Source organism: Lissotriton helveticus, chromosome 9, assembly GCF_964261635.1.
Source record: "Lissotriton helveticus chromosome 9, aLisHel1.1, whole genome shotgun sequence".
Taxonomy (NCBI): domain Eukaryota; kingdom Metazoa; phylum Chordata; class Amphibia; order Caudata; family Salamandridae; genus Lissotriton; species Lissotriton helveticus.
This window is the reverse complement of record NC_136070.1, coordinates 1,276,017,740-1,276,044,829: the sequence shown is the minus strand read 5'-3', so window position 1 is coordinate 1,276,044,829 and position 27,090 is coordinate 1,276,017,740. Positions and strand designations below refer to the sequence as shown.

Genomic DNA, 27,090 nt, shown 5'->3' with positions numbered 1-27,090 from the left:
ACTGATACAATGTTCATGTTCAAAATTCAACAAAAATCTTCTGGATAACCTCTAAGAGTTTATAGAGGTATATTTCACAAAGCATGGCAAAAGACAATTTCAAGCTTGTTGTTAACAAGGTGATGAACGGCATTAGGCACCAAGCTGTACTCTTTTCTTAGATACCAGTTGGAGGGATGCAGTATTAGTGTTCTTGTCTTGACCAACTAATAACATTCAGTGCAATGTAACATTTTTAACTGTCCACATACCAATATTATCCAATCCTAGACCACAAACATAATTTAGTAGGTTTACTTGTGTCTTTACAGTAGGATTACTGGTGAGTAATATTTGTAGCATGGGCAAAAGTACATTTCAAAATGCAACAATGGATGACTATACAACAATGAACATAAAGTTAGATAGCATAGCTGGTTCAGCAATCTTCCAAACCTGTCAAATTCTTGCTATGTTTCACCAATACTACAAACTAGTTAAGATTAGCAAACACATTTCGGTTATTCAAATGAGACTAAATAAGGCGTATAGCATTACTTGCTCATTTTGCTCTCCATAATCAGGCAAACACTTTGATAAGAATAATAGGAAGCAGTGAACACAGAAGTCTTCCTAAAGTTCCACCCACACTGCTCTAGAAAAACAAATCCGGATCAGTGACAAACAGCTAACTACCACAATAATATGCTCTATCGGTTTAGCGGTCTAATCTGGAAAGGCACTATAAAATGAAAAGTTAATTTCAATCTACAAATAAAACCTTGTTACATAACATAAATACCTACTATGGCTACAATAAAAAAAATTGCCATTCTGGGATGAGAATATTTTTTGCTTCTAGGATATCAGTATAATCCTACATTCCAAAAAGGTGTCGGTAAAATGTCCCTGTAGCAAACGTGCTCTGTTTAAGTTGAAAAATATGATGCCACAAGAAATCGTTTTGAAGTTACTTACAAAGTTATTTACAAGTGTTTTGCTTACTTATACAAAGCCACGGCAATTGAGTGTTGATGACGTCCTTACCGAAAAATCTTTCATTAATCGGTTCGTCAACGTTACAAAATTGACTGCATGAAGCTCAGTTTTGCGGGGAGGATTGGTTAGAACTCGCATATGGACCTTGCTGTCACAAGGACACAATGGCTGTCAGTGCCAACGTTTTGGAATCCAGAGCGTCATATATAAGCAGATACAGCAACTATAAAACTTGATATTTCGACGTGTAGCTTTATTGTAAAATTCTAAATGGTAGCAGCGACACTCAACAGAACTTTTACAATAGGCTGGACTTCGCGTTTTAATGCTAAATTAGATCACGGATTATTGTATACGTTGCCACACTGACTATAGAACATGAATTAAAAATACGGTACTTGCAGAAGACAGAACTTTCCTTAATGGATTATTGGACGAGTATTTCAAAGAGGCACCTCTAAATGTTGCACAATTTTACATACCGATGCTTAAAATGAGTGATTAGAGTCGAAAAAGAATGAAGTGTTACGGCATGGTGATAGTAGTGGGAAACAACAAGAAGATGCAAAGTGACACGATCGTGAGTGGACGCTAAAGGGGCAGGGTGAGATGTCACCTATGACTTTCACAATGAAGGGGTTGCAGTGAGTAGAAAACAAGTAATGGAGGAAGGGGAAAGACATTCAAGAGGAGGTGATTGCTGGGAATAATAGCTGGTTTGGAAGAGGAAATGGGGGGGGGGGTAGATGTCTGTCTGAGATAACTGAATCTGCTGTATTCGTGGAGGGCGTTAACCATGCCTGTGTGGGATGGTTTTGTCGGGCGGTGGCTCAGGCATGCCTGCTATACGTGATAACATGTCAGCACCACCGACCCTCACTGTCAGCGCTCAGCCCAGCTTTCCCTTCTCACCTGCCCTCTCTGCTCCAACTGCTGTCACTCACGGCTTTCCCCAGACGGTGGCAGCGGCTCTCATGGAGGTCTCTCCAGCTCACACACACACACTACCCCGTCCTCTGCTCTCAACCCTCAGCCCGTGCTTCCGCCCTCCGCTGCCGTATGCCAGGTCTGAAATCTAAAACAAGCACAATCCCCAATGGAAACAACGACATAAACAAGCACGGGTTCTACCAAAAAGCCCAAAGTAGATTCTCACTTCGACAACAGCGAAACATACGACTGAAGAGAAGAATTTATTGACATTAAATATATAGCTCAATCAAAGTTCAAATGCGCACTTGGAACAATTATAACACTATAGGTGCTCGTTAATTTTTCAAAAAGAAAAATTAAATGGGAGATGCACAAAATATTTCGGACTTGCTGAATTTGATTTAATTACTATTTTTTTCAAGCTAAGACCCTTAAATAAAAAGTTATTATTAAATAGCTTTCTCAGTGAGACTGTTCATGTTAACTTTACCGGTAAACATTGACTTCTAAGATGGCCACCACGTCGCTTACACTAAACAGTGCTTCTGCGTAGATGGACAGTCCCTAACTTTCACGTATGGTGAACAATTACTGTCCAAGCTTGCTCACTGTCAAACTGTTGAAAGAAGCTAGTTTTCCGATGGTAATCTAAAAGCGAGAGCATAAACTAAGAGACTGAAGCAATACATGTGAAAAGAACAGTGAAAATGTGGATTTAGCGTACAAAAATAAACAAGTCAGGTCCCGGCCGCGCTGTGATTGGCTGACGTCACGGGGGTGTCCCGGGCCGGCAGCCAATCACAGCGCGACCCGGGAATGACGTCACGGGGGTGTCCCGGGCCGGCAGCCAATCGCAGCGCGGCCCGGGACAAAGGGGCGGGGCTTAAAAAAAGCACCAGAAACGCCCCCGAATCGCGTTTTCGAGAGAGAGCGCGATTGACAGCCTCTGTCTCCCAATGGCTAGCCTCCATTTATGGAGCTAGCCAATGATAGACAGAGGCGGTCCAAACATCCCTACTGTAGACAATAGTTTTCGATCTGGGAGGGGCTTTGCCCCTCGCCAGGTCGAAACCTAAAAATGGCAGACAAATTCCCCATTAAAATCCATGTATATGTAAAGGCACAGTCTGCTTTTTATTTCCATGCGGCCTCAAACGTCCAATCCGATGTTATAAGGTAAAATCAGAACCTGAGACAAACTGACATTGACCATGCAGAGTCAGGCGAAACGTGTTTGTCAGTATTTTTTCTGTTGGTGACTTGTGATTAAAGAAATATTGAAAACCCCGAGAGTGCATGGCGTTCCTTGTGGAGGTTTGAGAAATTGATGCACGAGTTCCCGTAGTCGTGAGCCTTTGCACCCGCTATTCGGAGAGCGGCGGCTTTGATGGTAAATTGGAGTAAACAAATATATATTGTATATCTATAGATATCCTTATGAAAAATTAATTTGCTTTGAAATACAATGAAGTGAAGACTTTCGAGGGTCATGGCCAGAGCCACCACAACGAGGCATAAGTTGAGTAGCAAATTGTACTGGAGGGTTGCCTTAGGTGTGCCTCGAGGAAATGCAAATTATGCTTTCCCACTTTCTATTAGAAAACCGCTCTACATAACAGTATAAAAGATTTAACTTTTATTACATGTGTTGCCAGGAGTCACTTTAGGATTCAATACGAGGGACCTTTAACCTCTTGAGCGCTCATGACGAGGTCAGCTCGTCATGACCGCGCCCGTTACTTGGAACCCCCGCACACTGGGCTGATTCCCCTGCTGTGCTGAAGGTTCCATTGGAACGGGCGCGGAGCGCCGTGGCTCATGACGAGCTGACCTCGTCATGAGCATGGGGGCGCTGTACGCACGCCCCCCCCCCCCCCCCAGCACAGCGGGGGAATCCCGCCAGCGGCGAAGGGTTTAAAAAGGGATGCAATGGACCATGCTAAGGTTCTTCTTGGGTCCCTGTACCTTGGTGAAATAGCTGCAGCTTTGATAATACTGCCTGTGAGATGAATATAAAAATGTTTTAGTAATGACATAGAATTGACAAAAAAAGGAGCATTTTCTCCACATACTTGAATTGCATTTAATTATTCATATTTTGTAATCCCTGCTGCAGACATGAGCCCGCTATCCACATCCAAAGTATATCAAATGGGAATGTTTATGCTATATGGGCAATATTGTCCCATCTTTATAGGGCTAATTACTGCAATCAACAGCAGGTGCCTAGTTAATTTCTGTAAAGTGCCTGTCGCCACATTGCAACCTGTGTGCATCGCGATTAATAACTTTTGACCCCTTTGAGATAGAATTTAAAAAAAAATTAGAATCAGCAAAGTATGCAGCATATAACGGTTTCTTTTGCTAGTGTAGCAGTTTCTATGTGGAAAACGCCCTTGCCACAGTTTTGCATTTTCTCAGTACCCTGGTAATGACAATGATGCATCATGTGGTAAGAATAAAGGTTTGTAATCTGAATGTAAAACATTTAGTGACACACACGTTTTTCAGTGGATTTTACCATGTCTTATCTAGATTTCCTTCTCATCAGCTCCAATTCAGTGAAAACATCTTTCCAAAATTAGACGGGTATTCACCAAAGCAGCAGCTTTATTTCAGCCGGTGTTCGAAGGAAGCAGTGGAATGGTGGTAATCTGCATTCATGATAAATGAGCCTACAACGATTTGCAAGGATTTATATTATTTTCCAGAGCTGGCTGCAGGAAATGTTCAAAATGTGCGGCAGGCTGGTGGTTGTCTGTTGGTGCATGATTGCAGCCTTCTGTTTCAATGTTGTAATGGGGGGATTTCTGAAAATCTGGTATGACTTAATTTTTGAAAGGATAGAAATTATTATGAAGAGATTTCTTTGTATGTCACTCACTTCTATCTCCTAGGTTTTATCATCTAAAAATGGGGACATTTCCGAGAAAAAAAATGGCTGTCCTAGCTCTGACTTTGAACACATTTAACCACACACTTTAGAACTACAGAGCAGATGTTTGCCCATGGATCTAAGAAGCCCAAGTTGAAAACTATCTGCCTAATGCTTTGCAGTCACATCCTGCAAAATATTACATTTTTCCTTTCACCCTTTTCCATGTGTGTGTTTAAATTGATTAAGGAGTCAAATGTATGGTCAATTGTTTTGCATCTGTTCCCTAGAGCAATGTAAATAGTTCGGATGCTGGAAACATCATGTATGTGTCATTACAGTCTAAGCGCCAGGATGCCCGTCGGGTGACAGTTAATGCGCTATATTGTATTGTATTGTATTGTAATTGCATTTATATAGCGCTTACTACCCCTGACGGGGCCTCGAAGCGCTTTTTCGGCGGGTAGCACGCTACTCCGGGACCCACAGAGGATTAGTGTTGAATTAGTATAGTGAAACATGCAAGTACATTTTAAGTGGTAGATAGGTTAGTCAGTTATTTGGATTTGGAATGATAGCAGAAGGATAGAGTAGGACAAAGGTTTGTATTTATTTATCGCTCGCTTGTTGACGCATGCTATTCAGGGAGCCTGTAAAGGATTAGTGGTGAATTAATATGGTGAAATATGAGGTCATTTCATTGGTGGATATTAGTCTGTTACTTGGAGTGAGAAGGATAGCGGATGGATAAAAGGGTAAGAAAGATTAGCATTCATATAGCACTTGTTACCCCTGATGGGTGTTGAAGCGCTTTTCTGGCGAGTAGCACGCCACTCCGGAATCCATAAAGGATTAGTGTTGAAAATTAGTATAGTATAAATATGAAGTAATTTGAGTAGTAGATATGTTGTATAAGAACGCCTATACATACATACACACATATCTCAGTTTTAAATATTTCTACCTATATGTATTACTTGGTACCTTTAGTATCTATTCCACCCATATATACATACTCAGGAGTAAATTAAACGCTGCAATTAAGTAAATCATGACTTTTCTGACCCCAAATGCCCCTCTTGTACTCTTCTCAATGTTGAAAGGTTTATGCACCAAGCCACTCTTGCACCTAAACCTTTTTTTCAAATAAAAGCAGAAAGGTAGCACTCAATTAAGATTTTTATTTCATTTATTAAATGGTACATTTTTTTATGTTCCTATTTCTTGGTACACAATGATCATATGTCGCAAGGAAGTTAAATGTCCAGTCTGTGCAACCCATGTAGTGAGGATACCAGTAATAGTTCCCATCTTGAATATTTTCTTTTCCTCCAACTTGAAGCGCTCTTGGAGTGGAAGTGGCTCCTGAGAGGGAGACACACAATTGAATCTTTGTTGCATGGTGTTTCAAAGAGCTGTTGAAGGCAAGGACAAATCCATATTCTGCTGAATGTTGTGCTTCCCTTCAGTTGTGAATAAGGCAGAAGTGTACTGTCCAATGCCTTCTACTGAGCCTATGTCTATATGTGATCTCTTGTTCTTGCTTCTTAGGTACATTGAGAAGTCCGCAGAGGAGCTTGATGAGGATGTGGAGTACGACATGGATGAGGAGGACTACATATGGCTGGACATTATGAATGACAGAAGGAAGACTGAAGGGGTGAATTCCATCCCCCAGGAGATATTTGAGTACCTGATGGATAGATTGGAGAAGGAATCGTACTTCGAAAGCCATAATAAGGGCGATCCGAATTCCCTCATTGACGAAGATGCAGTTTGTTGTATCTGCAATGATGGGGAATGCCAAAACAGCAACGTCATTCTCTTCTGTGACATGTGCAACCTGGCTGTGCACCAGGAGTGTTATGGTGTGCCCTACATCCCAGAAGGACAGTGGCTCTGCAGGAGATGCCTTCAGTCCCCTTCCAGGGCAGTGGACTGTGCCTTGTGCCCAAATAAGGGTGGTGCTTTCAAACAGACAGACGATGGGCGCTGGGCGCATGTTGTCTGTGCCCTTTGGATTCCTGAGGTTTGTTTTGCCAACACTGTGTTTCTGGAACCCATTGATAGTATCGAACATATCCCACCTGCAAGGTGGAAGCTCACCTGTTACATTTGTAAGCAACGCGGTTCGGGGGCCTGCATTCAGTGCCACAAAGCAAACTGTTACACTGCCTTCCATGTCACATGCGCGCAACAAGCCGGTCTCTACATGAAAATGGAGCCCGTGCGTGAGACGGGGGCCAATGGCACTTCTTTCAGTGTGCGCAAAACTGCCTACTGTGACATTCATACACCTCCTGGATCAGTTCGTAAGCTTCCTGACATCTCACACAGTGAAGAGGAGGAAGAGGATGACGAGGACGAAGAAGATGGCAAAAGCTGGAGCTCAGAAAAAGTCAAGAAAGCAAAAGCAAAGTCGAGGATAAAAATGAAAAAAGCAAGAAAAATCCTAGCTGAAAAGCGTGCTGCTGCTCCTGTTGTCTCTGTGCCCTGCATCCCACCACACAGGTACTCCTTGGTTTTTGTTCAATTATTTCAGAAGTCTGTTACAGTGTGAGAATTAAAAGGCAAAGGGCAGCAAATTGACTTCCAATCATGTTTCCCTAATGCTTGGAAGAAGGTAGTTGGTGCCACCACTCGTACATGTGAATATTTTACTACAAGTGACTCCTGTGTACTCTGAAAACACCTATCCCCTTTTTACAAGACTGCACTACTTGCAAAAAAAATAAAAAAAGTGTGATGCTTTGGCTAAAGCATTTTTACCACTCCTCAAATTGAGAGTAGTGTTGCATTGTAGCACCGTAAAACAGTGATGACCACCGACATCAGAATGCTGTAAAACGTGATTCTGGGGTAATACTGCACCTAACAACTGTGGTGACAGTATTATCACTTCCGGGTGTGTCTGCGGGTTTGTTATGTCATTCGACGAGGCTCTTGAGGAGCGTATAACTTGGCAAAAGACCTGGGACTTTAAAGACTAATGTGCACACCCAGCCCTTTTTTGTGTGTCTCACGGCATTTTGAATTTATGCCTTATATACCCTTGTACTTCCCAGTTATATTATTTATTTCAACCCCCAGCAAATGTCTGTTTTTAAACCACGGTTTATGCCTCTTCTTACATTTCCTAAACTGAATTTTGACAGGCAGAGTGTAATATTCTCTTTTACTGTCTCTCTCTTCTTTCTTCTATTTCTATCTTACTCTTTATATCCCTTCTATTCTAGAACTCTTATTCTATCATTCTGATCTGCTCTGCTACTGAGATGGACGGCACAGAGATCAAGAAAAGTTAAATAAAGAGGGGGATAGGAAAGTAGAAGTGAAGTCCAGGGGCTGAAGAGGCAAGCAATCACATTGGGGTTATTTTTAATTCAGCCCTTCATTCAAAATGTAGAGCAGCGTAGCCAGCACAAGGAAGGTATGTTTAAAAAAATGTTGTGCTCTGCATCAGAACAAGTGTGAAGGCTAGGTTCTCTTGAATACCCAGAGGATTGAATGTGCGTTGGGTTCAGGTGTAACATTCTATAGTGTATTCCTTCAGCATATCCCGAGATTTCAATTTATGTTACTTTTCTGACTTTGTACATTAGGTTAACAAAGAGAGGTGTGGGCATTCAAGGTCTCACCTGTGTGTTCGGATGTAATAGGATTCCACCACTGTCGTTGAGCTTTTTCGGTTCACCCATTGTGGTTTGCATTAGAGATGCTGATTGGTGTTTACTGCACTTTGAACATGATCAGGAAAGATTAAGTAACACAGGCTGACTTGGACTAAGCCTTCAATATGTTCCTCCTTTTAGACATTGGTATTTTGTCTATCGTTGGGTTGTGCTGCGAGTCTTTGTAAGTACTTACAGTATTATTAAAGATCTGGCTGCTCAATTTTAGTGAGCAGTTGTTAATTTTCAAGTCTTACCCTAAGTTGTCCTTTTGAGTAATTTGTTTTGGGGGTACTTTTTTGTTTTTTCTACTGCACAGTTTTTGTTTGAAAGAAGAAAATGTTAAAGGAAAGTTATGGTTACCTATTGAGCCCACAAACAAAATCGCATATAAAAACATAAGTACGTCTTTAAATCAGTTTGAAGTGACACTATATTTAAGATAAAAAGCACACCGACATTTGCCAATTAATAGTGAGATAAGCAACCACAGCTTCACCCCTACATACACCTCAGATATGATCCAGAGAGCAACCACAGACGACATGAAATCACTGACTTCAGTTCAAAAAGACCTGGTTTGGATATTAACTGCATTAAATATGGAATGTAGTGTATGACACAAAAGAAATAACATTTTAAATACAATAAACATTAAATTATGGCCATAATAATAGCCACGATTAAATCATTATTATCACAGCTATCGTAAGGCACACTAGAGCTTCGATCCCCACTTGTTACTTCAGCAAGCCCTCTATACGAACTGCCCTGAACTATTGATGCATCCTAAACCTTTTCCCCACTTTGAACAATGATTTCTCGCAAGATCTCCTTTATCCATTGGTGCCGACTAATTGGGTAAAATGGACAAACGTAATTTGTACTATGCTTAACTTGTGTCATCACTTTGACATGTTGGTGAGGACGTCTGATTATGCTTGAAACGGTAAAGATCTCACAACTGCCAAATTCTCTTTGGTGCGACACCAAACTCACCATTGATGCAGGATTTGGGTCATTTATGATCTTCTTAACCCCTTCCATGCTCATGACGGAACGGTTCCGTCATGAGCTACGGTTGAGCTGTGCTCATGACGGAACCGTTCCGTCATGACCACGCCCGTTTCTATTAGGGCCCAGCACCGGAGGGGGAAACGCGGTCGCACTGAAAAGGTTAAGAGAGACACTTTGGGATGTCTCAAAAGAATATTAACGTGAATAGAAGGGGCAACATATTGCTCCAACCGTCCGCACAGCTGCATAGCGCCACTCTGGCAAACAGTTCATTTCCTTCACATTTCAACCAATATTTGTCAACGTAAACCATGCTCTGTGTATCATTCTGAATATTCAGCATTTCCTTCAGTCCACATGCGGGATACTATGCCATTTTCAAGTTTCTAGTGTAACGGCTGTGCCCATCCGGACCTCTTGCTTAAACACGACAAGTGCAGGGGTTCATCCAAAACAGCGTTTATTGTAAACAACCAATGCATTTCGGGCATTTAATGCCCTTCATCAGGGTATGCTGGAAACAACAATAAAACAACAAATATTCATTACCATAACAATACTTAGCATCTGACATCATCACAATAAATTGGTGCACAATATAACTTTTGTTACCTTTCCCATGTTTATTTCCTTCATAAAGCCCTTTTAGGAAGACACTCTACAAATTACCCCTATCTTCATGGAAAACTCATCTGCGTTCATTGCAAATTACCATCAATCACTCCCGTTCTGAGCAACAAACATTAACCCCTCTATTGAATGTAATCTGTCCCTTGATAATCCTCGATATTTGTTTCCTAATATACTTTCTCAGTTTCCTTCCAATCAGCCATTCAATCCCACACCCTGTCACCACCCCACCTTTCCCCCAAAATTTCCTGACACTCCTCTGCATTCACCCTATTTGCAGCGTATTTCCTGCTAATCATCCATCCTCTAGCGTCCACAATCACTTCCTCGCGTACCCATTTATCCCGTCTTTCACCATTCACTCGCAACCCACTCTCCCACTCACTAACTACTTCTACACCCGCACTCAAAACAAAACGCTAGACCTTCTTTCACACATACGCTCATCTTAGAGGATAGATGATTAGCAGGAAATGTGTTTCTAACATGTTTCTCCAGAAGTTTGGATATGCCTGGCAAAAGGGAGATGGGCCTATAGTTACCCAGGCACGAGGGGTCAAGATTTGTATTTTCCAGCAGAGGTTTGACCACTGAGTGTTTCCATTTTTGGGGGACTATGCCTGAGGAAAATGACAATTTCACTAATTGTAGTAGAACTTGAGAAATAATCACTGGACCTTGAGCTAAGATGTGGAGGGGCTCTGGATCAAATGGAGATCCTGACTTCTCTTGGCTGAATAAGGTTAAGAGTTATTTGTGCAAAATCAGGGCAAAGGCTGACATCGTGGCAAATTAACTGGGAGGAAACTACAAAGGGCATAGCTTTACCTGGAAAAAATGAATACATGTCTGAAATCTTTGGGAAGAACAAGGCTAACTCATTGCAGCGGATAGTTGAGGGTTCTAGGTGTGGGTGGACAGATCCCACCTCCACTAATAATTTTAAGAATTGAGAATATTTAACAATTTGAGTTACGCATTCTCAATCTTTGTGGAATAGTGGGTTACCTGGGCATTTCTAATCTCGGAGTAAGTAAGTCTGATTGCTTCCTGGTACTCAAACCTGCTCTCTTCCTGATAATGCCTCCTCAATTTCCTTTCTAATTGCTTCCAATGCTTCTTCAGTATTAGCAGGTTGAGGGTAAACCATGGTCACTGTCTCAAATTCTGCGGACCCTTGTATATTTTACTGGAAGAACTGAGTCTTTTCGGAGCATAAATAGGGCACCATTTGCACCAAGAATTCAGATCTGGACTGGACCTGAAGGAGGACTGCCCTGCTGCATTTTGGAACAGGCAAAGAGAGACCACACCTTTGTGGACTGCGCCTGCTGAGCCTGGTAGCTATCAAAGATGAGGTACTGTGCCTACTGTGTCCTGCTCGTGGAGAGGTCCTCTCCATAGCACAGCAAAAGCCAAGAGACTCCTAGGGTCAGTTGTCTGACCTCCTGTTCACGTCATAGGGCAACAACACCTGAGAAGCCTGCTGGGGCAAGTTGGTAGTCCAGAATCTTCAAGCAACCACCATGTAGCACCAGAGATCAGGACCCTACACTCAAAGTTGCACCAGAGTTCACTGAGCCCGAGCGAGTCGCCTGAGTGCTGCTTGGTCACCCGGAAACAGAGTTCTCACCCAGGGATGGATTTGGCCGTGGCAACGATAATGGGGGACTGGTAGCCCAGGGGCAACTGGACTTCTACCAGCACTGGACCGAGGAGTAGCCGCAGGACGACCATATTGCACCCACAGCATCATTGAGCACTTTCAGCAACCTTCATCCCTTGCATCTGGACCACTTCCATAGGAATGAAAAATGTCCTCGCTATTGTACCAAAGTTTCAATTCTATTAAGAACTCGGAGCCGAGGATTATGCCTTCTCTCTTCACATTTTTCAACAGCAACCATCATTTAAAGACAACATAAACTATGTTTCTCATGAACACTTGGGAAAATGTAGTAGAAAAAACAACATCCAATTGAAGAACAATCCAGTGACATCCAATCAAGAGGCCCATAAGCCCCAACATAGGCTTTCTTTACTAGCCCTTCACTCTCTTTCGTCTCGCGAAGTCAGCCGATGGATTACATCATGAATCCTGTTTACTTCCATCAGATCATACAAAGACAAGGGGATAGTGTCACTATATGAACACTTAAACACTAAATTTAGGCCTGTGGAACAAAATTTGCAATGAAAGCAGTTATTGTGCCATCGAACCAAGTGCGTCAGACAAGACAATTTTAAACTCAAGCAGGAATACTTACTCTTATAAGGGGAGGGCGATCTTCTGGAATCCCTAGGGTGGGATAATCCTTGCCTCGGAGTCCTTAATAGAATTAAAACTTTCCGTTACGATTGTTAGGAAATGTTTCATTCTGTGTCGGGACTGGAGGCGAGCATTTTTTTTTTTCACAACAAGTTTATTGACAAAGATGAGCATATGTAATAAGACGGACCCCCACAATCGGGAAGGCACCATCAGACATTCCGATACAATCAAGACAATAGAAGTGAGTATTCAGTCAACAATCATTGCAGCACAAGGTCATAAGAAACGATCATCACTGTCTTTAACACTAAATTATCCACTTATCCCCAACTCCCGGATCCCTCCCCTGGATCCCACCCTAACCCTATGCATGTGTGCATGGACGGTGTCGATGAAAATTCTCAAAGTGGCAAGTGCGTGTGTGGGGGGGGGGGAACGGGGCCGTCCGGCCACAGGGAGCTAAAGATCTTCCTCTGGTTCCACTGGGGGGTCCAGCAACAGGTCCCTGTAGTCCGCCCATCTCTTCCATACCTTAAAGTGCTTACGGGGGCACCCTCGGGCCTCAAAGATCGGTCGTTCCAGACCCATGCAGAAGTCCATGCCAGCCTTCCACGCACACAGGGGGGGGGGTCTCACATCCTTCCATACTCGGGCTAGGTCTCTCTTGGCCACCACCAGCCCCAGGAGGAGCAGGTGTCTCTTGTATACATTGCCACCAACCCCCTCTAGAATATGTAGCAGCCCCAGACGGTGGGTACGAGGGAGGGTCCATCCCAACACTTCCGACAAGCAGTCCCATACACCTCTCCAGAAGCCAACCAATTTAGGACACGACCACAACGTGTGGATCAACGTACCCCTCTCCAGCCCGCATCTCAGACAGTCCGGGGACTCTATCAGACCCGCCTTCCACAAACGCTCGCGGGTATAGTAGGCTCTGTGCAGGATTTTGAATTGGATTAAACGGAATCGGACGGCAATGGCCGCACCCCTCGGGGATTCCAAGGCCTCACGCCAATCATCCTCATCCAGCTGACCCACGTCCACCTCCCAGGCCGCCTTCAGTGGAAGGAGGGTGGAGGAGCAATGGATGACCATTGTCTGGTAAATGCGTGAAACTTTTTTGTCCCCCAGATCGCCCATGAATACCTTAGCTTCAATCGGGCTGAAGTCAGGAAGGGAGTCAATGCCGGTGAGACTGGGCAGCAGCGCATGCCGGAATTGCAAATATCGAAAAAATTGAGATTGGGGCATGCCAAACTCGGCGCTAAGGGCCTGAAAGGATTTGAGGGCTGTGCCAGACATCACATGGCCCAATTGTGAAATACCAATTGCGTCCCAGCCATCAAAACCTGATAGCTTAGACAGTTCCGGTAACAAGCCGTTACGCCACAAGGGCGTCTCCGCGGTCAGTCTGCCCCACCAGCCCATGCGTCGCAGGGCCTGCCGCCACACCGCAAAGACAAGTTGTGTAACCCTCGGTAGAGATCGACGCAACCGGGGTGAATAGAGGATGGTGTGGAGCGAGTTGTCGCCCATCAAGGCACGTTCCAGGGCGTAGGCTGGGTCTTCGCCATTGCTATACCACCAGTCGTTTAGGATGAGGAGGTGTGCGGCTTGATAGTAGGACTGCAGATCCGACGTGGCCAAGCCCCCACCGTAGGTGGACAAAAAGCACGTACGTAGCGCAACCCTGGCGGCCCCTCCGGCCCACAGGAAGCGGCCCAGCAGAGAATTGACCTGTCGAAACCACTGAGGTGGGACGGGATATGGGTGGTTCTGCAGCTGATACAAGAGGCGTGGTAGCGCCACCATCTTAAAAATGGCAGAGCGGCCAAAGATGGACAGGGGCATCCGAGACCAAGTCTTAACGTCCGACTGTACCTTCTCCCAGACTGGTATGAGATTATGATCCCAAGCAGTGGCTGCCGAGGTCGATAGAAATACGCCGAGATATTTCAGCCCGGTCGTAGCCACCCGCAGCCCTGAGGCCCAGGGGTCCGCCATGGCGCCCTCTCCCAACACCCACAATGTGGATTTATGAAGGTTCAGATAGAGGCCCGAGGCCTCCCCAAATTGTTGCATCGCCTCCAGGACACGCGGGCCCGAGCGCTGCAAGTCGGTAAGAAAAAAAAGGACGTCATCCGCATACAGGGCTATTTTGTCAGACAGAGTGGCTGTCCATTGAAAGCCCTGTATCTGCGCATCCTGGCGCACTCTGGCAGCTAGGGGCTCCATGGCCAGTGCAAACAGGTAGGGGGAAAGAGGGCAACCCTGTCTGGTCCCGCGGCCGATATGGAACGTGTCGGACACAGCCCCGGCGACCCGCACCGAGGCCGTGACGTCGGTGTAGAGGAGCCGGACGTATGACAGAAAGACCGGGCCCAAGTTAAGGCCGCGCAGCAAGGCAAACAGGTACGACCAGCTGACAGAGTCAAAGGCCTTGTTAATGTCGGCCAGCAACAGTGCCGCCCGGTCCCCCAGAGTCTCAGCCGCGTCAATCGCCGCCTGAGCGCGACGGATGTTATGTCGCGTCGCCCTGTGTGGCATGAAACCTGCCTGATCAGGATGGACCAGATCGGTGATAAGAGGAGCTAGGCGGTTCGCCAGGGCTTTGGCCAAAATCTTGGCCTCCACGTTAATCAAAGAGATGGGCCTATATGAGTCATGACTGTCTGGGGGTCTGCCCGGCTTCAGGAATACCACTATTTCGGCATGCCGCCAATCTGGGGGCAACACCCCTCTGGTACGCGCCGCTTCCAGCGCCCGGCGATAATAAGATCCAAGCTGAACATGGAATTTCTTGAAAAATTCGCTAGGATAGCCATTCGGGCCGGGGGCCTTGCCAGTGTTAAGTTGCCCTAAAGCATCTCCCAACTCCTCAGCTGTGAGGGGAGCATCCAGGGCCGTCTTAGTCTCATCAGATATCGGCACGGGCGGCAGCTCCTCAAGGAATCGGGCCAAGTCGCCATCCGACAACCGGTCACGCGGGGCATACTGGGTGGAGTAGTACACGGCAAAACTCGTAGCCAATTCATGTGGATCGGTTATAACCTCCCCACCATCATTCATGAGACCGGGCAGTAGGAGGGGTTGAAAGTGTTGTTGGCACAATCTATGCAGCATGGAGCAGGACTTGTCCCCCCATTGATATATCCTACTTCTGGTGGCCAGCCATGCCTGCTTGGCCTCATCCATCAGGAGGGACCCGTATGTTTGCTGTGCTTGTAGCAGCAGGCGTAGCTCGATGGCATCACCACCCTCACGACTTTTTTGCTCCAGAGCCGTTACCCGTACAGCCGCCTCTGCAACCTGCTCTCGACGCTTCCGACGGGCCGCCGAGCACCATGCAATATCTGCTCCCCGTATGGTAGGCTTCATGGCCTCCCACACCATCCCCACATCAGCGCCCTCCACTAGATTTTCCCGCCAGAAATGGTCAATCGTTTCACGTAGATGATTAGCATATGGCGGCTGAAGGAGATGCCACGAGGACATCCTCCATCGAAACGGCTGTCTTTTCCGAAGGAGTTCCAGTCCAATCGAGACGGGGGAATGGTCGGACAGGCCCCTCGGTAAGATGTCCGCGCCCTTCACCCTGCTTAAATAGTCCCGAGGCACAAACACACAGTCGAGCCTTGAAAAGGAGCCGTGTACAGCCGAGACATAAGTATAGTCCCGGGCCGTGGGGTGCATATGTCGCCACACATCAACCCAGCCCAACCCCTCACTCATTGCACGCAGTCTGGAGGGCGAAGGGGAGGGGGGCGGGAGCTCAGATCCCCCTAGACGCCTCTGGCGATCCACGCTTACATTCAGCACATCATTCCAATCTCCCCCAATCACTGCTAAGGGTCCCGAGATGTCCTCCCATACAGCAAACAGTCTCTCGGCTAAGGCCCACTGGAGTGGGGGGGGGGCGTAAACACTGCCAAACACCACCGACTCCGCACCCACCTTGCCCTTAATAAACAGGTAACGACCCTGAGGATCTACCCACTGCTTCTCGTGGATATAAGCCACCCTGCGGTGAAGCAAAATGGCGACTCCCCTGGACCCCCTGGAGAACCCGGCATGGAAGACCTGTTGATATCCAAACCTCTGTAGGCCCAGAGCCTTTGTACCCATCATGTGTGTTTCTTGAAGTAAAAGGACATCTGCAGCTTCATTCTTCCCCCAGCGTAACACAGCCCCACGTTTGATTTTATCCAAAAGCCCCCTGACATTCCACGTAATCACTCGTATAGTATCCACAGGAAGTCTACGAACCGGTCCAGCCATGGTCCAGTAAGATCCAACACCCGAGCCCTCCACTCCCGCGCCACCCACCACACATCATATGGAACATCGTAGCAACCCACACATGCATAACCCCAAGGACAACGGTCCCCAACCCCACGGTCCCGCAACCCCAAACAGTCCCCGTCCCCAACTCAGCGGCCCTAACCCCGACCGCCCTCATCCCGCCACCCCCAACCCTATACCTCAAAGAACCTTGAAGTACCTGTCGCGGCATGGGTGGTCCCGAGACCAGAACATAGGGCCCGGGCCCACCCATACCAATGGATCCCAACATTCCCAACCGGAACAAGAAGCCTACTCCCCCTCCCACAGAGTCTCTCTCTCTAGAGGGAGAGTGGTAGCCACCATCACGTAGTCCCCGACCCCCCACCCCACAGCCCCATTCTCAATTAGAGGACAGACAAAATACTGCCCCATGGCGGCAACAGTGCCGGGTAGTCATCAAGGCCCAGACGACTCGATGAGTCCAATCAGAAGTCACAGCCGTGACAGTAGAGATGGAAAGGTAGGGCCTTGGTATGTTTTAGTGGTCTGTCCCAGAGTGTTCGGAGTCTTCGGTCCTGCCACTGGTCTGTGTGCCATCAACCGAGGCCGCACGTCTGCGCGATTTGGACCGCTTGGTTCGGCCCCTCCTCCTCGGCGTCCGGTCTTGCTGAGCCCGCGGTGAGCCCTCTGGAGAGCCCGGATTGAGCCCCGGTTGCGAGTTCGGCCTAACCAGCACCGTTTCATCCGTCCATTTGAAGAGGTCTTCCGGCGTATCAAAAAACAATGTCCGCGATTGAAAAATCACCCTCAGGCGTGCCGGATACAACAGGGAATATTGGAGCTTAAGGCCCCTCAATTTCGCCTTGGCGGCCATGAAGGAATGACGCTGCTGTTGCACCATTTTGGTATAGTCAGGGAAAATCATTATCTTATGATTTTCATAGAGGAGGGCGTCCCTGATTCTAGCTTCCTTCAACACAGCGTCTCTGTCATGGTAATTTATGGAGGCGAGCATTTTGCTAGTTTAAAGCTTGCTCACCACAAGGTGAGCCATGTCCAGCACTGGCTTGAAGTAAACCCTCTTAAAGGTAGAGTCCGAAGACCAATCTGCCGTGTTGAGGTTATCCTCCAAACGGGCACCCAAGCCAAATGCTTTAGAGGCCAAAAATCCAAAGGTTAATACCGGCTTTCTGCATCACCCATCTAACTCACCTAGCTATGGTGGGAGAAGAAACCACCTTAAAAGGCTTACACAGTGAAATGAGAAGCTGTTGCTCCCCCGGAGGACGAAACTCTTCCGTCATTGCCTCATAAGCTTTCAGACATTGAACAACGCACAGCTTGGGAGAGTCCGGGAATTCTAGGTAAGTTATGATTCTTGTGTGGCATTTTGTTCTTCTGTGGAGTGTGAATGTTACACCATTAGGGGAGAAAACCCTGCTCGTGACATCTAATGCCCTCACGTCATAGACGTGTCGGCAACAGATGAGGCAGAGCAGCATAGCTAGCTTGGCAGATAATTCCTTCCTGGACAGGAAACGTTTCAGCTGCCAGGAGAGGAACAAGTTGAGAACTTGTTTCACATCCAAGAGGGCTGAGTAGAGGGGCTTCGGTGGTAGAGAGAGCCTGATACCTCGTAACAATCTGCATATTAGGGGGTGTTTCCCCACCGCCGCATCGTTAATGGGTACATGGCCGGCTGAATTGGCTGACCGAAAGGTGTTTTATCGGTCTGTAAGCCAAACTGCTGGAAGCTAAATGTGCCAAAAGAAATTGAATTTGTACTACATCTGCAGCCAGGGGATTAAGGCTCCGTTGCATACACCAACGCGACCATCTGCCCCATGCGGTCTGTAACTTTTGATGGTACTATCCGCCCAGGCCTTGGACATGAAGGTTTCAGCCTCTTCCGAAAGGCCAGGGACATCCCATCATCCCCTGTAATTCGCCATACCATGAGCCGCAACGAGTTCCCTTGAATCAGTGGATGGCGAACTTTGTCGGGATTCAATAGGAGGGTCCGAGATTGGGGAGTATGATTAGAGAATCCCAGGAAAGAATCCGAGATTGGAGGGGGGGGGGGGGGGGGGGGTGATTGAAGAATTCCAGGAAAGTTCCAGTAGAACCGGAAACCAAACTTGCGATCCCCAAAGGTGGGGTGATCAGAACCATCTCAGCCCTTTGCCTCAGGATCTGCGATGTCGTCCTTGTGATCATTGCGAAGGGGGTAAGAGCATACCCCTTCTCCTCGCTCCAGTCCTGGAGGAAGGCATCTGTGGCAGCTGGTGGTCTAATCTTGAGGCAAACGGGTCCACTGAGAAAAGACCCCAACGGTCATTCAATATTGCAAAAATCTCTGGGTCAAGTTTATAAATACTGGAATTCCTGAAGTAGTGCGACTGGAAGTCCGCCTCCTAGTTCTCCCGGCTGGGCAAGTATTCCGCTGTGACCGACACCTGATGGTCCAGGCAATAGTGCCAAAAGCCTGCGGCGGGGTCCGAGAGGGCTTTGATCCGCATACCCCCTAAGTGGTTGATTTAGCGGACCGCCGAGATGTTGTCCATTTTCAGAAGGACACATCAGTGGATCAAATCTCTCATACAACTGTGAAGGAACCTGCTTGAAGCTCTAAGCAGTCGATATGTAACTCTTGTTCTTCTGAAGACCACAAGCCTCCCGTAGAAAAGGAGCTGCATCTGGCCCTCCAGCCTACCCTGCTGGCATTGGATTCTATGACCTAGTCTGGGGCCGACCCGAAGATCGCACGGCCATTCCAGGCCTCCATGTGGGTTCACCACCACTGAATTTCTTCTCAAGCCTCTTCGGAAAGACACACCTTGTGAGAGTAGAGATACCCCTTGTGAAGGTGAGCAGCCTTGAGGCGCTGCAAGGCCCGATAGTGAAGAGGTCCTGGGAAGATGGCTTGAATCATCGCGGAGAGGAGGCCTACTGCTTGAGCCAGCTGTCTGAGAGAAACCTGACGTTTGGTGAGAGTGCGTCTCAGCTCGTGCCAAATCTTCAACACCTTTCTGGAGGGAAGACTTAAAGTAGACGAGGTGGAGTCTATTACAAATCCCAGAAAGATCAAACATAGGAGTGACTTGTTCTCGTTGATCACAAAACCTAAGCTCTGAAGCAGATCCACTGCCATCCGGAGGTGAGCCAACAGCTGGCGTGGACATGGGCTCATTAAGAGCAGATCGTCCAAGTACACAATCATTCGTATACCCCGTGCCCACCACCGGCTTGAGAACCTTGGTGAAGCACCAAAGGGCTGAGGATAGACCGAAGGGAAGAGTAGAGAACTCGTACGTCTGTTGCCGCCATATGAACTGGAGGAACCGGTGGTGAGGTGGGAAAATTTGAATGACCAGGTAGGCGTCTTTGAGGTCCAGCCGTACTATCCAATCCGAAGGCCGTAGGACATCCCGTAGGAGGTAAATGCCCTCCATTTCGAAGTGGCGGTAAAGCAGCCACTTGTTGAACTCGCTGAGGTTTATCACAGGTCTTTGGCCTCCGTCAGTTTTTTTGACCAGAAAGATATTGCTTATGAACCCCTGGGGATGAGGGGATGAAAGGAAAATAGCGCCCTTGGAGAGGAGGGAGGCAACATCCTTATCTACCCGGGCGGCCTCTTGCTGTGAGAACTGGATGGGGCAGGGGCAGGGTCTGGCCCGTTGGGAGAACTGGATGGGGCAGGGGCAGGGTCTGGCCCGATGGGAGAGGTCCCCAAGGTACTCTATGTGGAATCCATGAACTGTCTGAAGGGCCCATGCGTCCCCTGTGATGGAAATCCAAGTCTGGAAAAAATGTGCCAGCCGCCTGACCTTTAAGCGGAAAGAAGGGAGAACACTCACCGGGGCTTGAGGAGGCTGCTGTTCCACGGTATTCTCTGCCTTTGCCAAGCCGACCTCCTGTGGGGTAGAAATTCCCAAATCGGGATTGGTCCTGGTACTGGCCTTGCCTGGAGCCTTTCCCTTTTGAAGGGTACTGGTTTGAAGGGCGGCCGGTCAAGCGACCCTTAACTCGAACAGCCCCACGTAAAACACAAGGGAACACCTTTCTGATAGATGTCTGGACTTTGTCAAGGGAGGTAAAGGTGTTTACTAATTTTCCTAACTCCTTGACAAAAGGCTCTCCAAAGAGCCCTTCCTGCACAATGGCCTCTGCCTGCAAATCTGCCAGGTCTCCCAGCTTGGGGTCCACCTTAATAAGAAGGGAGCAGCTATACTCTGTTGACAGGGCGCAATTAGCATTGCCCGGAAAGATAATGGCTCTTTGTGCCCACCCTGAAAGTGTCTCTGGGGAAATCAGGGAACCAGTTAACTTGGCCTCTTCGGCCATGTCCAGGATTTTATTGAGGGGACCCAGAGTATCTAAGAGCTTGTCCTGACCTGCTCGCCAGGACCTATCGATTGCCTTTTTTCGGGAATCTTAATGGATTGCTGTAGGAAGGTGGCCATACGTGTGTCTATTTCTGGGGTGAGAGCCACTTTCCTCTCCAGAGAGGGGCGAGGGCACCCGGCCCAGAGATAATTACGGGCCTCTTTCTCCAGCGGTCGGCGAATGCGCCTGCCACATAACTTGTGACCTTGTAGCCCGGGGCCCTTAAGAGGACCGAGGGTGAATGATGTTGTCGGGCCGAGCATGGAGCACTGAGATGGGTGGGAGGGAGCCACGGTCTGGACGACCTAGGTTCACCATCTGTATCCCGTGTATAGTTGGAAGGAGTTGAGTTAGCAGGGATCTGTAGACGCTCGTAAGGGTGGTTGGCTAGCCCATATCACGGGCGCGTTTAGCTGGAGATGGCGCTGAGTCCACCGAAGGGGGGACCTCTGGGGGGGTTGGGGGAGCTGTGGGAGGTGGAGTCAGCTTTGCAAATGCTTGGGCAATCTGCGGGACAGACTCTCCTCTTAAGGAGTCATGGCTTCCGCCACTGCCCTGTAAATAGCTGCGCCCACAGCGTCGTACAAATCATAGTCACAAGGGAAGTCAGCCAGAGGGTCTTCCATCCCTTGGGAGTCATCGTCATATTCCATAATGAATTACCCAAGGACTTGAGAGGCCTGGGGGACAGACCAAGGGCCTTCTTAAAGCGGTATTAAAAGACTGTTCTTTTTTGGGTGTGTGTGGGGGGGGGGGGTTGGGTGTCAGGGTGAAACATTTTAATGCGATTGTCTCGCCACTTTAACCCCTTAAGTGCTGCCGTCGGCCAACGGTCGTCACGGGCACTACCTCCCCAGTGCTGCGTGCGACCGTTGGACGTCCATTCAGCACTAGTTCCAATGGACAGCGCAGCACTGGGGAGGTCTATTTACAACGCTCCTAAGGTGTTAAAAGGGGTCACAGCGCTGGGACACCCTATTCTCGTGCACAATACATATATATGTAGCCGGCCTGGGTTGGTGTCTCACTGGCCACTGGGGCCTAAGGATACAAACCCAAACTGGCGTAATGAAGAAAATACAGACTCTACAGCCTCTTTTTGAATTTTAGAGGGAGGCTTCTCTCAAGCTGCAGAGCGTCTAATATATGGGTGCGATCGGCCTTATTAATCACTAACAAAATGCCCGATCGGCCTACTGACTCTACCGGGCGTCTCCCTCAGGCCAACGGCTCGGAGAATCACGGCACGCCGAGTGAATTCCTCTGAGGAAATTCAAAACAAGCGTGCGGTGGTCTCGCACCGCCTCCACCGCCCTCTAGCAGCGGAAGGTCCGCGACATGAGCTGCACCGAAACAGGGCCACGTAGGAGCGGAAAGACGCTCATGCAACCCTGAGCTGCAAATAAGAAATAAAGCAAGCAGCAAATTAGACACTGCAGCGCCGCGCAACCTACAATAGAGAAAAACCAAAAGTACACAAGACCTGGCCGTGCCACCTAGCAATAAGGGCATAAATCCTTGTAATAGATCAAGGAAACAAACACAAAGTGAAAAACTGTAATTGCTGTAGAAGATCGAGCAAACAATCACAATGAGAAACAGTATGAGGTACTTCTCTCGGCTGTGCAGCAGCGAAGAAAGAGAGTGAAGGGCCAGTAAAGGAGGACTATGTTGGGGCTTATGGGCCTCCTGATTGAATGTCACAGGACTGTTCTCCAATTGGATGTTGTTTTTACTACTACATTTTCCCAAGTGTTCATGGGAAATGTAGTTTGTCATCTTTTAATGATGGCTGCTGTTGAATAAAAGTGAAGAGAGGAGGCATAATCCTCGCCTCCAGTCCTGACCTAGAATTCATTACAACGGGGATAAAGTACCTGGAACTGTTTGATGATCGCATTACATCACCTTCAGCAGGTGAAGCAAAGTATTTTTAAAGTCTTGTAATCTGACCCACCTCTTCCAAGATCGCATTAATAATTTATACAGTCGTTGGGGACCTTCTATGACAATATTATGTATAGTATGATTTTTTTTATTAATATAGTATGTGCATATTTACGAATGCTGCTAAACCTCAATTTTACTTTTCAATCCTGGCAATTCCGCTGAGTCTGAAAGCCATTGTTTGCGTGCGTAGTTCATTAAAGATGATATATGTGCTCTGAAGTGCTTGATAAATGCCTACAACTGCAGAGGTCCATGTGTATGACTGCTAAAAGGAAACCCACCTCTGGTTGACATCTCCCAAAAAAAAAATCTCATTGGTCTTGGAAGTGGTAATGTTTTGTAATGGTCTTCAACCATTTCACTCACACACATGCTGCCTGTTGGGAGTGAGGTGCTTTGATCATATTGCATTAGTACCGAGAGCTCTCCAGTGGGTCCCCATAAAAGAGCAGTCCATGGCAAAGCCAATAGGTTGTTCCTATGTGTGAGCTGTTGGCTTTGCCAATGTCTTTTAACCATGTTGTAGAGCAGCGTGGCTGACAGTTAGAAAAAAAGGCACTGAAAGGTGGCCAGTGAGGAAATCAGGTGAGATGAGACAAGCAACAGGCTTGGGGGAGTAAAGCAACCTCGTGGACCGGGACATGGGAGAGGAGACAGCCTCCAAATACGTGCTCTTTTATGGAGTGCTGCAACTAAAAGAAGCAGCATTGGCAAAGTCATTAGGTTTCGCAATCCGAGAGCTATTGGTGTTGTCAATGTCTTTTAACCATGTTGTACAGCCGAATGGCTTAAAGTTAGAGAAACAAGCGCTATGAGTTGGCCAGTGAGGGAAGCAGGTGGGATGGGGCACGCAACAATTCGGGGACGGTGGTGAAAGGGCGCAAGCAACAGGCTGGGAGGGGACAAGCAACCTCGTGGACCGGGGCGTGGGATGGGAGAATGCCGCCACACACATGTTCTCTTATGGAGTGCTGCAACTAAACAACAAAGTAGCAACGAAAGGGCCAGCAGTGGAAGCGCACTAGTCAAGGAATCAGTACTTGGGCGTGCTCCGGATTGCTATTAGAAAATTCAAACTGTGGGACTTGCAGTGGACATTCTTTAAACATTTGGGCTGCATAAGGAATATGCAGGAGTGTCCCAATCACAATGCTGTTTTTCTTTATTATTGGAGACCTATTATTGGGTCTATGAAAGTAGTATGTTTTCCCCAGGAGGGTGGAAATTATGAATATCCCAACTATAGGCATGTGGACATGGCCGCCAACCTCAACGTGTTTCCCCTTCTGCTTTTAGAAGGGGCCCAAAGTTCAAACCTTACAAAGCACACAGTATTGCCTTCCTCCCTGTAAGAGAAACCTCCATTCTTACTGAAATACTTCCTCAGATGAGATTGCTAGATCTCAAAATGCAGTGGTACACAAACCATGTTTACATAAAATGACATAGTAAAATTTTCACTGAGTGAAGTTCACAACCTTACTACAGTTGTTAGTCCGGAGGAAAGTATCCCTACTTCTGCTTTTATAATAGTGTTATTTTGTGAGAACACCAGTCCTACTGCGGACCTAATTTACAACAGTGTTTTTAGGATTCGACTGCTAAACATAGACAAACCCATTTTTTTATAGACTAAAAATCCAGCTCCCTACTTTGCAGTAGACATGAGCCACTGACAATCCCAAGTTCTTGCTTAGCCATATTTAATTTTATTGGTCTATTTTAATCAGACTTTTTGATTTTGCCAAAAGCTTGTTTATAGGGACTTGTGCTCTGTCCTCTTAATCCATTAGTCCGTTATTATCAGTCACATTTATCTTCCGCCTGCTACAGCATACAATATGTGGCAGTGATTCAGCCTCATTGGCAAACTTCATTGTCAATAACAGTCTTGCCCTTTCAAAAGACTCGCAACCAAACTCAAAATAGTCCTCTTATGTGCCAGACCAAAATCAATTTTTCCTTTTATCTTCACCTTCAGAGGTGCGCAGCAACTTCTGGATGTAGGTACCGGAGTATTTATGGGCCCAACACCAGACCCCATCTCATTCAGCCTAGGTCCTGGTCTGGCCCTGCTCCGGCTCTGCTTCTAGGAAGCTGTGTGGCTGCCTCATGGCCTAGCCTAGGTTCTTGTACTGCAGCCTCGCTCCTTCCACCCCTCCCCCCTCCCCCAAACTAGTTATGTTTTTTTTTTCTATTCAGAGCTGGAGGACAGTATCAGTCACTTCAGGAGGCCCCTCGTTGCTGGGGCGCGCCCGCCCTTTTTCAAGGACTCAAGCTTATGTACTTTTTATCCTGCGATTGCTACAGGGGAAGGAATTTTCTGTCCTGGGCATTTAATCATCGTGCTGTGATCAGATCCCTCTAATTGCTAGACCTGTGAGGATCTGACAATGCCCCATTGCACAAAGGGAAAACCAATTTCATTTTCCCGTCAGAATCTTTATATTTTTTATGTTTGGCAAATCCAAGATGGCAACCCAATTATCAAGGTCTACATATTTCTTTGACCCCATTTGCCCTTCCTTTTCTGCTGGTTCTGCAAAGACTGCTGCTCATATGTTCTCAAAATGGAAGAATGCTGAAAAAGATGTACCAGAACTGTCACACCTCTTCCATGTTTTATGAAAATCAGTCCCAATGGTTTTCATTGTAGGTGCAATAGATATTTGGCTCACTTAGAGGCCGCTTATAGTGGTCTATTGTAAAAACTAACAATTGTGCACAATGACAATACTCAGTGGGCCTGGGATCAGCCCATTTTGATCTTTTCTTGGCTTTGATGTCACTCACATTTGCTTCTTATTCAGTAGCATGCCTTTCCCTTGTCCTTTCCCTGCAACATAGCTTATTTACCATTCATTTGATTGGATGACTTAAATACTTCCACAGCTTGCATCAAGGAACTTCCTATTTCGTTGCGCACTCCAGGGGAGTCGATTTGTTTTCTTGCTCTCTCCTCTATGTACTACTTTCCTCCTCACATCCCAGCTCTCTCTGTTTCTTCCCTCTTCTCCCAGTTTGCACGTAAAAGCACAGTAACGGGTATATTTTTGTGAGGTTTTACCAAAGAGCAGACTTTATAGGGTTGGTTTGCTTTTATCTCGTGCCATCCACTTGTTTCTTGAAAGCCCATGCTTTGGCACACAAAGGTAGTATTTCGCCAACCCATCTCCTAAGAAATTCTGTCTTCACAAAAACTCCTCTGACTTTCAAATAACTTGAAACAAATAATTATTAAAAGCAGACTAACAAACCACAAAATGGGCTTCGTGACTGCCAAAACATACAAGTCTGCATTCTGGCAAAAACTGCATGCCACAGAAAGATACAATCTCAAAACCCTGTTTCATTTAGCTGCAACAGCCATCAATGCGGTTCCTTTAAGTGTTCGCACAGAATGCACTATAGCTTTTTCTAGGTTGATGGAACTGATGTGACGCTCAGAAAAAAAAAAAGAAAAAACGTGTACGGGTGCAGCAACAATTGCAAGGCAAACGCACTAGTTGGTGAGAGTCCTCTGTTGCAAAAAAAAAAACAGCATGAAGGACAATATTGAGGGCAGTTTACAAAGAGAATTGCAATACATGAAGTAACAGAATACCGATGGGAGGAGGGGGCATGTGGGCGACAAAGAGTGAGATGCACAAGGACGCAAGTGAGCGCTGACTGCTGCATACTTGCCCTTGTTTCTGTCGTTCTCGTGCTAAAGGCATTTCATAGAGAATCAAAACCTCTCATCGAAATTCTGGTCTGGACTCTACCCTTGTTTTCATGCTTCAAACGTTAATGATATTCAATTTGAAATGACCAACACTCTACCTCCAACTTCGCCCACTAGTAACAGACGACAAATGCATTATGTAATAGACCCAGTAGAAACGTAAAACACTAAGGTGGAATGCGGAACCCCACAGATATACGCTCTAACAGACAACACACACGTAAAAAAACTAAAAGAATGACCGACCCAAGTCTTACCCAGAAAAACAAGTACGGCCCGCAGGGTTAAAGATTGGATGCGAGGGGCTCAAAGGGGTTTCAGTGGCGCGAATCCCGTGCGGGAGCGAGCAAGGGCACCATCTGGTTGC

At 46.8% G+C, this 27,090-nt stretch overlaps 1 protein-coding gene across 2 annotated transcripts in view; it reads left to right on the top strand.

Annotated features, from left to right (window-relative positions):
- Nucleotides 1–27,090, top strand: part of BRPF1 (bromodomain and PHD finger containing 1) — a 213,325-nt gene that overhangs the window by 21,085 nt on the left and 165,150 nt on the right. For both annotated transcript variants that reach the window (XM_078661854.1, XM_078661853.1), the window contains exon 3: nt 6,338–7,297. In XM_078661854.1, the coding sequence (XP_078517980.1) occupies nt 6,338–7,297 (960 nt within the window). The remainder of the gene's footprint in view (nt 1–6,337; nt 7,298–27,090) is intronic.